We start from the raw sequence: 16,250 nt of genomic DNA on the forward strand, positions 1-16,250 counted from the left end.
TCAGGGGGAGTGTTAAATTATAATATTATTTTATGCCATGTTATACCCCTAATTAAAGATTGTGAATTATTATGTAGTTTTAGTTTGCATTATTCTCCTGAATTAGAAGAAGCTGATAACTATTGCATTAGTTAAACTGATTTGCATTACATTAGACTGCTGATTTATTGTGGATGAATGATATTGTTTTATGATGTTATAAGAAATACTATTTGCAGAAAGTCATCGCCTTATTTGTCTGAGTAGAAGAGAACAGAGCATACTGGAGTTTTCTGCCCCAACTCAGCAGGAGCAGATAAACGGGGAGCCAAGGTCGTAGCTTAGGCGCCGTGTGAGAGAAAAGCATGTGAATGTTTAGGCTTTTATGATAAGGTGGGAGAACCAGAGGCTATAAGAGTTTGATTAATGCTCCACCATTTTGAGATCTGAGGCTGTCTGCATACAGTGTCCATCTCCCACGCGTGTGACTATTAAAATCATCGTTTGACTTAACCCGGCCGGACCAGTGTTGTTATTGTGGTTTTTTCTCTTGTCTCCATCCCCAATTTTGAACTCGTAACAGGGCTCACTCAGCAGCCGCGGAGCAGAAGCCAGGGGGGGTTGCAGTGACGTGCCCGGGAGCTCCGCCGGCAGCCAGCTGTGCCAGAGTGACCGAGCCCCAGGCCGAGAGGCCGGGGGCACCCCACCCCCGAAGTGGCCCGAGCGAGCCCCAGGCTCCAGGCCCCGACAAGCAGCCACCAGGAGTGAGCCGGTGTGTACCTGGACCCCCATCTCCGGACACAAAGAACCACCAACGCACCGATGTCTGAGGGAGTCCGCCACTGGCAGGGGAAGTGGTGGTGGGGGGAGATAGGCCTCCAAACCTTGGAGGGCCTGAGATGTGCCCAGAGAGGTGGCGTCTGATACCCAACCTGACATATAGACACAGACATACAGGCACACACAGACACAAACATACATTCCCACCCTCATGCTCTCATATGCACTTACTCCACACTCAACCAACGTGGAGACAGACATAAAGAGACGCTGTACACACGATCACACTCCCCAAGCGTACTCTACGAACCGGGTCCAGGTACCCTTGCCCCTGGTGGGGGAAACTGCACTCAGACCCTTTTCCCTGAGAAGCAGACCGCCCCGACTCCACAGCAGCAGGGAGGCCCCACATTCCAGACCCCAATCGGACGGCCAACTCCTCCTCCTTGCCCCCCGCTCCAACAGGCCGCAGAGAACGGGGGTGTGTGAAAACGCCAAACCTCCCTCCGCCCGCTCATATGTAGTGTTGATACATGTGTGTTCTAAGGTGCATTTAAAACCCAGGAGGGCATGGAGCTACCTGCCAGAGAGCAGCAGGTAAGCGCATAGTCCCTCCTGCTAGCCCTCAATATCTACGTGTATTTAAAATTGAGAGGTGGGCAACGACGCCAGGGGTGAGGTGTACGCCCTGATGGTCTTTTGGATACCGTGTAGCGTGCCCACCCCAAGATCCTATATGTATGTGTAATGAGAGTGTAGGGCTTTGTGATATAACCAACATTTCTATCTATCGCCCCGATAATGATATAAATCACAAAAATGTAACATTTTCTGTAAATTCTGTGAATCTCGGGCAGCTCGACTTGCGTGAAGTGTTTCCAGCTGCGCGTCATGTAGCTGGAGTCGAGTGTTTTAGCCGATGCATGAAACGATACATTTTTAGACATAAAGTTGTAACAGCCGCCGTTTTCTTTGTGAGTATTTATTACACAGGGTGCTGCGGGGAAAAGCTTGTTCTAACATTTGAGTCTAAGGTTTATTTTAGCGGGGGAGCTACTGAGGTCAGCTCCCCCGCTGACCCCAGTAGGCACCCCCATACTCCGCAACCCGCCAGGGAAAGGGGGCCCAGGCCCATCCGGACCGGGGCCCAGTTCAGCAGCGCCGCCTGTCCACACAGAGCCCAGGACAGTCCACCCGACCCCACCAAAGAGAAAACTGCACCCACCCTGTCATCCACTCATCTTCCAGACTACACAAGACAATAGACGCCCAGGCTGAGATCTTCTTCCACCTCTCCTATATCTCCCCCTCCTGCAGAGTGAGTTCCTGAAGAGAGGAGACCTCCTGCAAGATGTAACAGCCTCCCCCACCAGTTGAAGAGCCCCCCTAGGTGGCTCAATGAGCTGGCGGCACCTTGCGCCAGGGCTGTGCCCCCATACACCCACCCGCCCACAACCCCGGCAACACACCAACCAGGACCCAGGCCCAGCCAGGGCCCCAGCCCAGAGACGGAGCACCCCCAGAACCTCACGCCCCTCCCGGCTTTCTGCTCTATGCTTATCTGAGGGCAAATATATGCAGTTCATGAAATTGTTACCATCAACAATTTTATTCAAATATTTTTGTGAGTCAAAGTGCCCAAAGATACTATTTAAAATGAGATCTTCGCTAAGATGTTAGGTGTAGAGACAAGACTAGTTCCTTCTTTAAGTTACGTTTCTGGTTGAATTATTGTTAAGTGGTTTGACAAGAGAAAAAAAAAAACACATATCAACACAACACACTCCTGTGAAACTAGTCAGGTATAAAGACTGAACTGAACACAAGTGAAAAGCAGCCAGTGTCCAAATAAACACGTAAAAGCTCTTTTGACAACTAATGGTCAAAATTACTCTGAAGTAAGGCTGGCTGTTTGGAAGAAATTTTTTTGTTAGCTCAAAACATTTGCAGTGCTAAATAAACTTCCATTTGGAAAATCACACAAAAATTGAGCTGAATGTTTATAATGAAACACTGTTCATGAAACAAAGTCTGATAACTTTAATGTAGAGACAAGAAAAAACAAAAACGCCAAAACCCAACACCACCAAACATTACCATCACCAGCATTTTGTCACCGACACAACAAACAGCAATGTGGAAACGAAAAACCAAAATATGTATATATGGCAGTTCAAGACAGCAGTGAATAGCGTATTTACACTCGCATGAAAATATATGTGGCAGTCAATGAGTTTATAGGATCAAGAACAAATATATGTCCAGTCAAACTGTTGATCAGACCGGTGTTTTCCCAATCAAAACCAGGTTTGTTCTGATGTAGTATACTACTGTAACACTTTGTTCAAAAATTAATTATACATGTTACGTATCTGTGTCAGTATCTATCACCATGTTTATTTAAAAAAAACAAAACAATTATTAATCTTAAATTGTGCATTTCCAAGTGTTTTTTGATGTTCAGATTGTGCAGCACTCATCTGAGTTCTAAACTTTGATCTTATTATTCATTTAGATTGTTGAAGGAAGTGAATTAGAATTAAAGACTCTCCTGTGAAAGAGTAAATATGCAAGTTCTCATTCACGTCAAAAAAGGAGACTCTGCCTTCTTCATAGTCCAGGTACACTCCTATTAACCTTGGCCTAGGGAAAAGGTAGAGAACTGTGGAGGGTGCTGAGTGAACTTTATAGTCCAAAAACCTTTTTCCTGTGGCAAAGAATCCATTTTCTCTTTTCAAAAAAGAAAAAAAAAGAAAAAAAGAAAAAGAAAAAGAAAAAAAAGAAAAAAAAACCTTCCTGATCTGTTTACACTTTCCTTGGCAACACCCACATCCCAGCCATTTGTCAGGGCCACTTGGACTTCCCAGTAGTGTCGGCCAGAGGTGAAGCTCTCTGTCCCAAACACCATGGGACAGTCAAACCTCCTAGAGTCAGACGAGAGGCTTGCTGCTCTGGAGTACTTCAGACGTTTCCCAGATTCTGTCACCACAAGGCCCTAACTGGCAGTGGAAGGGTTAAAGGTGACTGATTCTTAATTGAGAAAAGAAAAATGGACAGTTTAAAAGAACATGTATGCACATTTTTTAACAGTTAAGTTGAGTTGAGTTATTTTGTCTTGTCAAGATTTATTAAAATCAAATATAAATCTATGATCTCACTTTATATTGCCTCATTGTGGCCAGTTCTAAGAGGAGAAAACATAAGCAAGCAAAACTTTAGTGTAAAGCGTGTGGTGTTTTACATGGCACACTTATTCTTAGATTTGCATCTGTTGGCCTTCTTTCTTGGCCTTTAGCAATCAGAATAATTGTCTGAAGTACCGAACAGGACGGGAAGAAAAAAGAAATCTTTGTTTTATTTGTTGATGCAAAACTTTCAATGGAAGCCAACAATATGAATATGCAGACGACTGCATGACTGGGGTGATTCATGCCAAGTCAGTCATAGTTGTTCAAACTAGCTTATTTGCAGTTGCATGAGGAGATCTCACCATGTTGGTGTCGTTCCTGATCATCAAAATTCCCATTGGGCCAGGTTCAACGTTACAAGTGACCAGTCACATTGTTGTGATGTCATAGTTATGCATTATAGAAATACCTTCAGACTACACACCACACTTGAGCCCCCAACTGTAACCCTAACCCCTCTGTCACAATACAATGAAACACTTCACATGGGATTGAATTCACATTAGTTTTGATAATCCAAAAACAACAACACAGGGATATCAATGCACCACAGGTAGTACTGGAATAAAATGAGACTATATGCCACAGTTAGTGAATAGCTGTTACACCTGTCCAAATGTAAAGATGTAAAACCAAATCTATATGACTGAAGACTTTTTGGGTTTTTTTTTTTTTTTTTTTTTTTTTTTTAAATAAACAGAAAAGAAAAAAGGAGATTGGCACAAAGTCTGTTTTTGCTCCTGCAGTGCCACCACATTAGCTGAGTTGAGTATTTTGACGATTGTCATCTTACTGTTTTGAAAGTGGTTGTCAAAGTTGAAGCTTGGATCTGACTGGGAAATCAAGGAACAGTGGCTACTTAAAAGAGCAACTCACTGTTAGTAAAAAAAAAAAGGTCACCTCTTTAAAATATATTTAAGAAAATTTAAATGTAGAGACTGAGTGTAAGAGGTCATTTTCCCATAAATATCAAGTGAACCTCCTTTTGTAACCTGACAGTTGCCCTCTGCAGCCCATTAGAAAGAATGCAGACCTAAAGACTACAGCCATTTCTTCTAAATAATCCCATGCATCCATTCATTTCCTTCCATTTATCCAGTTCAGGGTCACGGTTGGACAAGAGTCAATCTCAGCTGTAATGGGGCTGGAGCACGACCTATACAATTGTTCTTTCACACCTACAGCCAATTACCAGTTAACCCTAATGCTGATGTCTTTGAACCGTGGGAGGAAGCTGGACTACACAGATAACCGGCACAGGCTCAGTGAGAATATGCAAGCGTCAGAAAGACACCAGCCAGTGGATTAGAAGAAAAGACCTTCTTGCTGCCCTGAAATTATTTATCCCTCTTATGAAGAGTTTTCACTCAGCTGGCGGAAGCTATATTTTCCATGCAGATGGCACTGACCAAGAGCAGCATATTTTTCCAGGCACTGACGTTAAATGTGCTGTGGTGTCGTTTCGTGTTTGCACACACTGAATTGTCGGCTTCACAGCGGAAGAACTGACTTTTGTATGTGCACAGCAGCCTCCACGACATAGCTGGACTGGCCATCGGGCATACCGGGCATTTGCCCGGTGGGCCGCTGGCGATTTTTTGTTTTTATGGGCCGATGTTTTTTTTTTTTTTTTTAGGGTATATATAATGAAAGGTGTTGGATTGGCCAATTGGTTATGATCGACTCTGGGCTGGACCAATTACAGCCGAGGAGGCCGGATGCACCCTCCCCCTTGTTTAGCAATCACGTGATTTTCGCACATTGCATGCTGGGAACTCGTGGCAAAACAATCCAAGTACCGCATCAAATGCAAGCATTTGCAGCACCGCAAAAAGTTCATTCTCCGGTTCCAATACCTTCCTGTTTTTTATTTGCCGCACAACAAAGGAATGTACAAAACAAAAGGAGAAGAATGGAAGAATGCCGGTCCGTACAAAGACAGACTCGACGAAAAGACAAAGAAAAGATACGAGGAAAAAATCAAACCAGTGAAAGGGTTAGACCCTTACTAGCACACAGAGTGGACAAAAGACGTTAGCGTGCTGCCCAACTTTCACCAGATTTATAATTATACGGTTCTTGGAGTGAGTGCATACACTCATGAAGTTTAGTAACTTCAGGTCACTGCAACAAGCCCAGGTACAGTTTACCGACGGATGGGTACAGGACCTTGAAATGCACCGTGTAGAACGAAAGACCATCGTACGAACAAAGGTAAGTTTACCAGTTTCACAAATCGTCGTCATAAATACACATTCGTTAACCGTTTATTAATAGGACCGTTGAGCTCAACGGTAATTAATTAGTAGTGGAAATAATTTCTGGTTCATTACAGAAATGTAGCAGTGACAATAATATTGTATGCTGTAATCGTACTGGGCAATTAGTGATACAAAACAACTGTTTTATCCTGTGAATAAAAGTATATGTTTTTGTCAATGTACCATGGTTATAACAGAAGCGAAACACAATATTGTCTGACCCTTTCACTGGTTTGATTTTTTCCTCGTATCTTTTCTTTGTCTTTTCGTCGAGTCTGTCTTTGTACGGACCGGCATTCTTCCATTCTTCTCCTTTTGTTTTGTACATTCCTTTGTTGTGCGGCAAATAAAAAACAGGAAGGTATTGGAACCGGAGAATGAACTTTTTGCGGTGCTGCAAATGCTTGCATTTGATGCGGTACTTGGATTGTTTTGCCACGAGTTCCCAGCATGCAATGTGCGAAAATCACGTGATTGCTAAACAAGGGGGAGGGTGCATCCGGCCTCCTCGGCTGTAATTGGTCCAGCCCAGAGTCGATCATGACCAATTGGCCAATCCAACACCTTTCATTATATATACCCTAAAAAAAAAACCAAAAAAAAAAAAAACCATCGGCCCATAAAAACAAAAAATCGCCAGCGGCCCACCGGGCAAATGCCCGGTATACCCGATGGCCAGTCCAGCTATGGTCACAGGAGGGTGATGTGGAGTGAAATGAGTGGTGGAAGGGAACTTACGTTTGAACGAGTGGTTAAAGAGTTAAGTCATGGTGAAGGGAAAGTGGTGGTTTTTCGTTTTTTGAGAAATACTGGTCTCATCAAAAGGATCTGAGGATTCAGGAATGACGGACGATTAACAGCCAGGAGGTGGCAGTAATGCAACAGTTTTGGATGCAAGCTGCCGTTAAACTTGACTGAAGAAGAAGAAGAAGCCTATGGAAACGCTTGAATATGTGTTTATTAGTTGCAGGAAGTATGTTAGTCAAATGAGAATGTTGAGGGTAGAAACTGTAGTTTGAAAAGGTGGCTGAGTGGTTAAGTCATGATAAAAGGAAGTGTGTGGTTTATTGTTTCTGTTTTATTTGTTTTGTTTTTTTAGAAATACTGTACTCATCAAGAGGATCTAAGGATTTGGAAGTGATGTAACAGTAAAACCCAGGAGATGGCAGTAGTGCAACATCTTTGGATTCAAGCTGCCATTAAAAATGAAAGAAGATTTGGGCAGGTCAGTTTGAGTTATGTTTTGTTGTGGCTTTTGGGTAGAATTTTGTTAAGTTGATCTCTTTTATGGACCCACTTGGGTCTTAAATAGTTTGTCATTTTAAATATTTGTAATAATGTTGTCCTTTTTGGCTATACTACAACCCATGTGTGAAGATTACACCTGTGTTTTTATGTTCTTGGCTGCCATGATAGTCTTTTATTCCTTATCAGTTCTTTAGTAAACAATATTATTCCTTCCCACTGTCTTCAAAGTGCTTGCTCACAGGGTGTCATCTGGTTGGTGGGGTTTGTCTATATATTTTAGGGTCCTTGCAAATTAAAGTACCTTGAGGCAACTGTGACTTGGTACTATAAGTAAAACTGTCTTGAATTGAACTGATTATCTCATTCTGTATGCCTGGTATGGTTTTATAGATTAAACAAGCTTAGCATAAGGCCTGGGAACAGGTAGAAACTGCTTTCTTTTAGACAATGCTTGTGGTGGTCAGAGGGCCCGGTGGCGCCAGTGTCCGGCAGCCTCGCCTCCGTCAGTGCGTCCCAGGGCAGCTGTGGCTACAATGTAGCTTGCCATCACCAGTGTGTGAATGTGTGTGTGAATGGGTGAATGACTGAATGTGTAAAGCGCTTTGGGGTCCTTAGGGACTTAGTAAAGTGCTATACAAATACAGGCCATTTACTAATGCTTCCAGTCCTGCTAAAGTAAACCCAGAAACATGCATAAAACTTCTGAGGTGTAACATACTGTTGAGCAAAAGACCTCCCGTCAGTAGATTTTGGGACTTCTAAACATTTTGCTGCAATCTTTAGAGAAACAGCTAACTGAACTTAGATCAAGATCTGTTTCTACCATGCTTACATTAATGTAGTAACTAGCTTTCCATTAAATGTTCAGCAAGAAAATAATTGCACTTACTCACAAAATAAAATTACTCTATTGTTATGATTTGTCTTCCTGCACACCCAGTTTTTAATGCTAATCAAATCACAATGTATTTAATATGCAAACAATCTTGAAATACAAAATTTGTCAACACTGTTTCTTTTTACCAGAACGTCATTTGAGGTTTGTGTTTTACAAGCATGTTGGCTACAAATTCACAGGATGTATAATTAACATATTTAGCTACAGTTCACATGTAATTAAATCGGGTATAGCTACAACAACTTTTGTTTTTATGTCCTTAGCTTTGCTTGATCAGATGTTTCTCATTCACAGGACAGATGACGATGGTGTCAGAGGCTTTGTCACAGCAGTACAGGTAGAAAAATGGAAGAATTTTTTCAGTGAAGGTATCCTCAAAGGTGTAAATATGGGTCCGTGCTCTCACATCATAAAACGACACTTGGCCTTCTTCGTAGTCCACATACACGCCCACTCTCTTGGGCTTAGGGTCGAGGGAGAGCAGTGATGGTGGGGATGTTGACGCTCTGTATCCCTGGCCTTTCTTCATGGCCAGAGCCCAATAGCCTTGGGTGGTGCTTACAGAGATCCTGCCCTTTCTGTTAACAGATGACCTCGCCACACCAAGGTACCAGTCATCCTTTTCCCCCACCTGGACCTCCCAGTAGTGTCTGCCAGAAGTGAAGCCCTCATGGGCCAATACTATAACCACCGTGTCGAAGCGATCGGGGTGGTCCGGGAGGTCCTGCCAGGCACCCAGGTGTCTCACCTGATGTCTATCCTGAGAGAGCTGCAACCACGGGTTAGCTGTGTCAGGGTCAAGAGTGACATCCACTGCAGAAGAACGAGACAGAGGATATATTTTGTTGGGGAGTTTAATGATGAAAACACAGGAAAGAAAAATAAGTAAAAAAAGCTTTACCTGTATATTTCAGAACTTTTTTGATCTCTGTAAAAACAAAATACAACATTCTCTTAAGATATGTTTCTTATACATCTTTACTTTTTTTAAAAATAAAATGAATAGTCACACAGTAACAAAGGTATTTTTGAATGTTTATGGAAGTCCTACCACTGTCAGACAGTTTGTCAATCATTTCAGTCAACGTCGCCTCTAGTTTGGACACTAATTTTCTGATCATGCCAACACATGTGTCAGTGGGAACACTGGTCTCAGACCAGTCTTTAACAGATGGTGGAGTGCTGAGGGCCGGGAAGCTCTGCAGAAAGATACAGCCCAAGGGGGGGCAACAACTTAGAAACACGTTATTGACTAAAATAAGATGACCACAGTCATGGTTCTTTTCAAATAACCACAGATCACAAAGATTTTAAGGCTTCTGAACTAAGAAACAAATATGGTTGTAGAATTATTTCCAAATTAAGAGACTCAAATGCTCAGGGTTGCGTCAGAATGGGCATTATTTATGAAACACTGCCAAAAAAAACTTGCAAAGCTACTCTTTGATTGGATTGCAGGTATTGGAATGCAATACAGTGTAGAGCAGAAAGAGGGCGCTGTTGTCATTTAATTTAGCTATTAGTGAATACTGTAAAAGGCACCTGGTTTCACTGGAAAACAGGGTTAACAAAATGCTGGAAGTGTCATTTTACCATAAAAATCCTTTGAAATGAAGAAAAAAATAAGGAAAAATTAGAAAAATATCCATGAACTTGTACACCTTGCAAGGTAAAATATCAAGTACCACAACTTAAATTTGGCTCCCCGACACTGAGCACTGAAACAAAGCCTCTCTCACCTTTAAGAAATGAATGTGGTCAGTCCGAGCAACGGTTTCCAGCTCTGTGTTCCTCCTCTTTAGCTCAGTGATTTCCTGTTCCAGTTCAGTAATGAGGCCTTGAGCCCACCTCTCCGTCTGCCTCTGCTTCTCCTCGATGACCAAAACCAGCTCGGCCTGAGTTTTCTGGATGGAGCGCACCAGCTCCGAGAAGACCTGCATGCTTTCCTCAATCTCTCTTTGAGCACTGGCCTGAAAGTACAAAAAGCACATGTATGTTGAACAACCATGTGAGTGTAGATTGTGACGTGGCCATGCAAAGGTAAAAACTCACTTTATTGAGCTCCACAGAGTGTTTGATCTCCTCCACCTTTTTCACTCTGTCCTGGATCATCTGCTGAACGTCTATTCCTGTCCTCTTAAGCTGTGCCTGCACAGTATCAGATCACACGGGCATGACTTGTGGTAAATATAAACTTGATGATGTGAAAAGATTATTAGTCTTTAGTTGTAATCAGGCAACAGAGAAGATAACATCATAAAGACACTGTGGACCAGCCTGCTGTACAAGGCGAGGTCTGTGCAGCATAGTTGTTCGTGTTAATGTTTCCTTAAAATCCTGGAAGGTTTAGGTTGAATCATTAGTTTAGTAAAAGTAAACAAAAAAACAAACAAAAATTCAACTCATAGACTCACAAACAACAGAACCTGTTGTATCACCAAACCTTTCTGACATGTTAAGGGCACAATAGGTCAAAGCTTGGTGGTGCCAAGGGGTCATTTAGTGCTTAATAAATGTATTAGACCACCACCCAATATAAGGTTTATGCCACAGCTGCCCTAAATTAACAGTACTTGTAATTATGAAAATATTTTTTATATTTTTGTAATGGTTAATCCACCAATATGTGCAAGTTCTATTTAAATCTAAATCAGAAGTATGCAGCTCCAGGCTTCGAGGCCCGGTGTCCTGCAGCTTTTAGATGTGTCCTTGATCCAACTCAGCTTATTTAAATGACTAAATAACCTCTTTAACAAGCCTTGAAGTTCTCCAGAGGCCTGGTAATGAACTAATCATGTGATTCAGGTGTGTTGACCCAGGGTGATATCTAAAACCTGCAGGACACTCCCTTAAGGCCTGGAGTTGCCTACCCCTGATCTAAATGGGGCGACCGTGGCTCAGGGGGTTGGGAAGCCTATATGTAACCGGAAGGTCGCCGGTTTGATCCCCGGGCTCTCTGTCCTGGTCGTCGTGTCCTTGGGCAAGACACTTTACCCTATCGCCTACTGGTGTTGGCCAGAGGGGCCGATGGCGCAATATGGCAGCCTCGCTTCTGTCAGTCTGCCCCAGGGCAGCTGTGGCTACAACTGTAGCTTGCCTCCACCAGTGTGTGAATGTGAGAGTGAATGAATAGTGGTATTGTAAAGCGCTTTGGGTGCCTTGAAAAGCACTATATAAATCCAATCCATTATTATTATTAAATGATATATCTAATACTAAATTTAGCCATAAATCTTAAAATTTTGTCAGGACCCGAGTGACAAAACGCTTCTCCCACTGAAATCAAACGTCTAAATGAACAGAATCAACTTTCTGGGGTTAAATGTGACACTTAATTAATTTCTGACTTCCCAGTGAAGTCCAGAAATGTCTGTATACAAACATTTTTGACAAATTTCAAAAATATTTGTCATTTCTGTCACAGCTGATCTTATAAATCTGTTAAGCACTCTACATAATATTTTTTTTATGTGGTTGATCTATCTACAGTGCATTACTAACGATACGATTAACAATTAACAATGAAAAATGTGCATCATAACCATCATTTGAATATCTTTCACCATTTTGAATGTGGGAATCTGTGAACTTATGACATTAACTAAAGATGAACAATTAGCTGACTATAAATAGCAGAGAGGGTGTGTACTGGGTGCCATCTGAGCTGATCCTTTTTTCTTGATAAGACAAAAAAAAGAAAGAAAAAGAAAAGAGAACTTCTTGCTGAGAAATGAGGGTGCATAAATAATTCAATGAAAATATCTTGCTCTGCTTCCAGCGCATACAGTAGTATGCATCTCCAAAAAAGGTCATATTTATTCATATTAATAACTAAAGAATCCTTTTGAAGGAGTCAACAGAGTCTGGCAAATGAAACTGGAGTGTTGTGGAGCCACAGATTGAAAGGCTCTGTCCCATCCTAGTCTTCAACCATGTACAAGTAACAGTAATACATTTGAGCCTGCAAACAAACACTTCAAGCAGAAGTGTGTTTAACGAAAGTCTGAAGCTTTTCCATTTAGTCCTCCGTGTGTAAGTATGAGAGTTTATCTGTTTTATCTTTGGCACCAATCACCTGATTTAAACTATGTTAAAAAATACTGCGTAAATCGTACATGACAAGGTGTAAACAAAATATCAGTCTCCTATCTGTATAACTGTGCTTTCTGCAGTTCTCCAGATCTGCTGTCAGCGATCGTGACTTCAAGCATCCATCATTTTACGTTAACTCTGGCTGCACTCGCAAGAGTCCATATTTATAGAACAGTGATACCAATTTTTTACTCTAAACATTTTGAAGGGCCTAGGTCAAGTGGTTTTTTAGATAATGGATTTGAAACTATCCCTCCAACAAAAAAGAGAACAGCGGTAGTAAGACATGAATCTTTCCACTTGAGTTCCTTTAGCTAAGTCTGAGCTGGTCCGGGGGGAGGCAGTTGATGAACCGGCAAGAATTGACCCGCAAATATCTTGAAATCTTTTCCAGCACAGATAAACATTTGGTCCCTGTCCTATATTTGGATGGCAGCGCATCTGTCTCACCTTTTTCTCTGTCCATTCTCTCTCCACAGGGACTGTGTAGTGAGCCCTGTGGTCCGTCTCGGTGCAGAGGACGCACACGCACATCTGATCCTTCTTACAGAAAAGCTCCAGGAGCCTCTCGTGCTTCGGACACATCCTGTCCTCCATGTTGGCAACGGGCTCCATCAGCTTGTGCTTAGTGAAGCGGGCTGAGTGACATTTCAGATGCTCCTCGCAGTAGGAAGTCAGACACACCAGGCAGGATTTGACCGCCTTCGGCCTACCTTCTCCAAGGCAAACGTCGCACAAGACTTCCTCCCAAGATTGAGATTGGAGCGAAGAGAAAGAAGGAGATGGTAAGGTCTGAGGAAGTTGAGAAGCAGAGATTTGAGGTGAGGGTGGGGGTGATGTTTGGGGAAGTGGAGGCGGTGGCTCTTGTGCTGTGGCTTGGTGTGCCAGTGGAGGAGAGGTCTTTCGAGGTGAAATTGGAGGGATTAAAGGTGGTAAGTCTTCTTGCTGTGGCCTCTTCTCTCCTTGTTTCTCCTTCACTCCCTCTTTCTTTCTCTTCTCCTCTTGTTTCAGCTTCAGCTCCTCCAAAAGCTGCTCTTTCTGGTCTTTCTCCAAAAGCCTCTCCTCATCCTCCCTTTTCCTCCTTTCTATTGTCCACTTCCTTTCTTTCCCTTCTCCCTCTTCCTTGCTTCCCTTCCCTTCCATGCTTTTAATCCTAATCTCCTTGAACTGCTCTGCAATTTCCCTCAAGACAGTGTTGACACTAATATCGGGCCTTTTGTAGAAGGACTTCTTGCACATAGGACACTGATACAAAGGACTGCTTTTCCAGTATCCCAGGATGCAACTCTGGCAGAAGTTGTGTCCGCAGGGGATGGACACGGGGTTGGTGAAGACGTCCAGACAGATGGAGCAGTGCACCTGCTCTTCTGAAAGGTTCCCAGTAGTGGCCATTCCTGCACGGCGGAGAGGCAGGGTCATTTTCAGTGCAAGCAACCAGCCTTTGAATGGGTCATCAAACCTGCTGTGATATCGAGGTCGCTAGGATTAGATGGCATGACCTTAATGATGTCGTCTACAAGCAGATCTACAAAGCAAAGCATGGCGGGACTCATTTATCATTACATGCTTTGAAATTACAGGTCATAATGTTTTAGGTAAACATTTAGAATAATGACAAATGAGTCCCGATTAGTCCCGACTCATTTTAAGAGCTTACATGCATATGTCAATATTTAAATACAAAACATAGTCAACATCTTTCATAATCATTATTTATATTAAGATATTTTGAAAGTATTTAAATATTGATACTGCCCTCTTGTGGCCACATATTGTAATAGTCACACTGCTTTTAATTTCTGACCCAAGAAATTTATAGATAAATACAACTATAACTATAATAAGTTTATCAGAGGACGGCAATTAATAGAATCATCACATGAATTTTAACTCCTAATCTTTTCTTTTTAAAAGCAAACTCCATATCACAAGCTAAAGATTATTATGTCTCTCCTGTACGCTGGTACACTGCGACACAAATGTATCTGTGAAGCTGCAAGTAAGCAGGTTTGACCTATAAGACAGGCAGCTTCAGGCCTAGGTGTTCGTGACAGACCAGATTAAGATTTTTCCAAAAATACTAGCGTACCGCATGACCTGTCTTGCAGTGCTGGCAGCGCTTAATCTTTCTTATTTTGATAAATGAACACCTAGTACCTAAAAATATACAAACTTATAACTCTACGATTGAAGTCTTCTCTTGAACTATTTTAATCTATAATTCCCTGCCTGCAATGGAAAGAAAGTCCATACCACAGGTCAGCACTCATTAGAATAAAAATGTTATTAGAAAAAAAAATCCAACAACAATACTCCCCTAAGAGTTATGTCTGTGTACAGAGAAGCAGATGATACCCTGTGGAAATTAAAAACACAGGAGGTGAAGGGAGAGACAAAAAACAGAGATCTGGGAAACTCACCAGAGAGCAGCTGCCTGGAGACTCCACAGTGCACTGACATATGAGACAGGCTGTAACCGCTGCCCCTTACAGCCGCCCCCCACACAAACACACACTCAACTCAGACCCAAAATATACCCCGCTCCCTCAGTCTCCTTTTAACCTAGATACAAATATTCTCTGGCCATGACCCTCAAAGCTCCAGGAGGAATAGCTTTAAGTCTTCAGAGAATACAGCACATTAGCTAGGGTCAAATTCAGGAGTTTGACAAAGAAATTAAAATAGCAGAAGTAACACTAAAATCTGAGAACGCTTACATGTTGAGGATTTAATTTTTTGTGTTAATAATTGTAGGATTTTCAAATTGGCAAAATTTAAAACACAAAAAAATATTAGACTGTTAGCTTAGCACAAAGATTAGAAGCACAGACCATATAAAAACATGGATGTAATATCCAGGTTTTAAAAAAGAATAAGTCAACGTGGAAGTGTCTTAAACCTGCATTCTACCTGAAGGCCACCAGAGAGCGATAGCTGTGGTTGTAAAAAAACAAACAAAACCTTTGGGCCTGATAGAAGGCCATGCTTTCTGCAAACAGTTTGTGGACTCAGTCACTGATTTCTGGTTATACTGAATCAAAAATGAAGTCGATTTATAAAGCTTTATAGTTTTTGTATCATTGTATATTTCAAAATAGAGCCTTAACCATGACCACTGTTCACCAGCTAATGACGTATGACTGGTAAGTAGTTTGCCAACTAGCATGTAGTTTCACAGTCAAACCCGTCCCTCTTCATATCATCCATTCTTTTAAAGATGGTGATGGTAAAAATGCCAAAGTTGAGGCTTCAGAAAGACATGTCAGAAACCAGTGGATGACACGACGGTAGCTACTACAGTCTATCTCCTTCATGCTGTCTATGACTAAAAACACTTTCTTCTCTCTCTTTGCTGGCATTGCTAAAGTTCAACATTACAAGTGTAGTAAAACAGACAGCTGACACTAAAATAGTTCTATATTTTGTGGAGATTATACATGATATAGATCACTGATATTTTTTTTTAGCTATGCTAAGCTAAAGGGATCCAGAGGATGCCTTAGTCAGAGGCTTTTTTTTTATCTTCTCTTATACCAGAGGCCTATTTAACCAACCCCAAAGACAGAGCTCACATTTCAAGGTTGCTTTTGTCGATTTATAACAAAAGTAAGTTCAGTGTAATTCAGTCTCCTGACAGTTTTTTTTTAATGTTTTGTCTACATAAACCCTTGAAGAAAAAGTAAACAATGTGATAACCACTGCAAAAAAAGTGCAGGTGTTTTAATTATGTTATGACTCCATCAGGAGAGTTCATGTTTTTTGTGTAATCTTATTTACTGTCGTGACTTAATGGACAGTTAATAT

General features: G+C 41.9%; 1 protein-coding gene across 3 annotated transcripts; it reads right to left on the reverse strand.

The window, feature by feature from the left end:
• Window positions 1–6,998: 6,998 nt before the first annotated feature.
• Window positions 6,999–14,948, reverse strand: LOC146714376 (E3 ubiquitin-protein ligase TRIM39). Of its 3 annotated transcripts, none has more exons than XM_085450832.1 (7): window positions 14,867–14,935; window positions 12,897–13,840; window positions 10,407–10,502; window positions 10,094–10,324; window positions 9,406–9,553; window positions 9,256–9,282; window positions 6,999–9,167 (listed from the first exon to the last, which is right to left on the reverse strand). In XM_085450832.1, exons 1-7 carry the CDS (start codon window positions 14,904–14,906, stop codon window positions 8,614–8,616), a joined length of 2,040 nt encoding a protein of 679 aa, XP_085306958.1. In that variant the 5' UTR covers window positions 14,907–14,935; the 3' UTR covers window positions 6,999–8,613. The 3 variants fall into 3 exon arrangements, with proteins under 3 accessions (XP_085306958.1, XP_085306957.1, XP_085306956.1); XM_085450831.1 differs by having other exon boundaries at window positions 7,000–9,167; window positions 12,897–13,908; window positions 14,867–14,948; XM_085450830.1 differs by having other exon boundaries at window positions 7,000–9,167; window positions 12,897–13,971; window positions 14,867–14,927.
• Window positions 14,949–16,250: the final 1,302 nt, after the last annotated feature.

Source organism: Copadichromis virginalis, linkage group LG3, assembly GCF_057382275.1.
Source record: "Copadichromis virginalis isolate Kocher_CV1m ecotype Utaka linkage group LG3, C_Virginalis_male_GT1.1, whole genome shotgun sequence".
NCBI lineage: Eukaryota > Metazoa > Chordata > Actinopteri > Cichliformes > Cichlidae > Copadichromis > Copadichromis virginalis.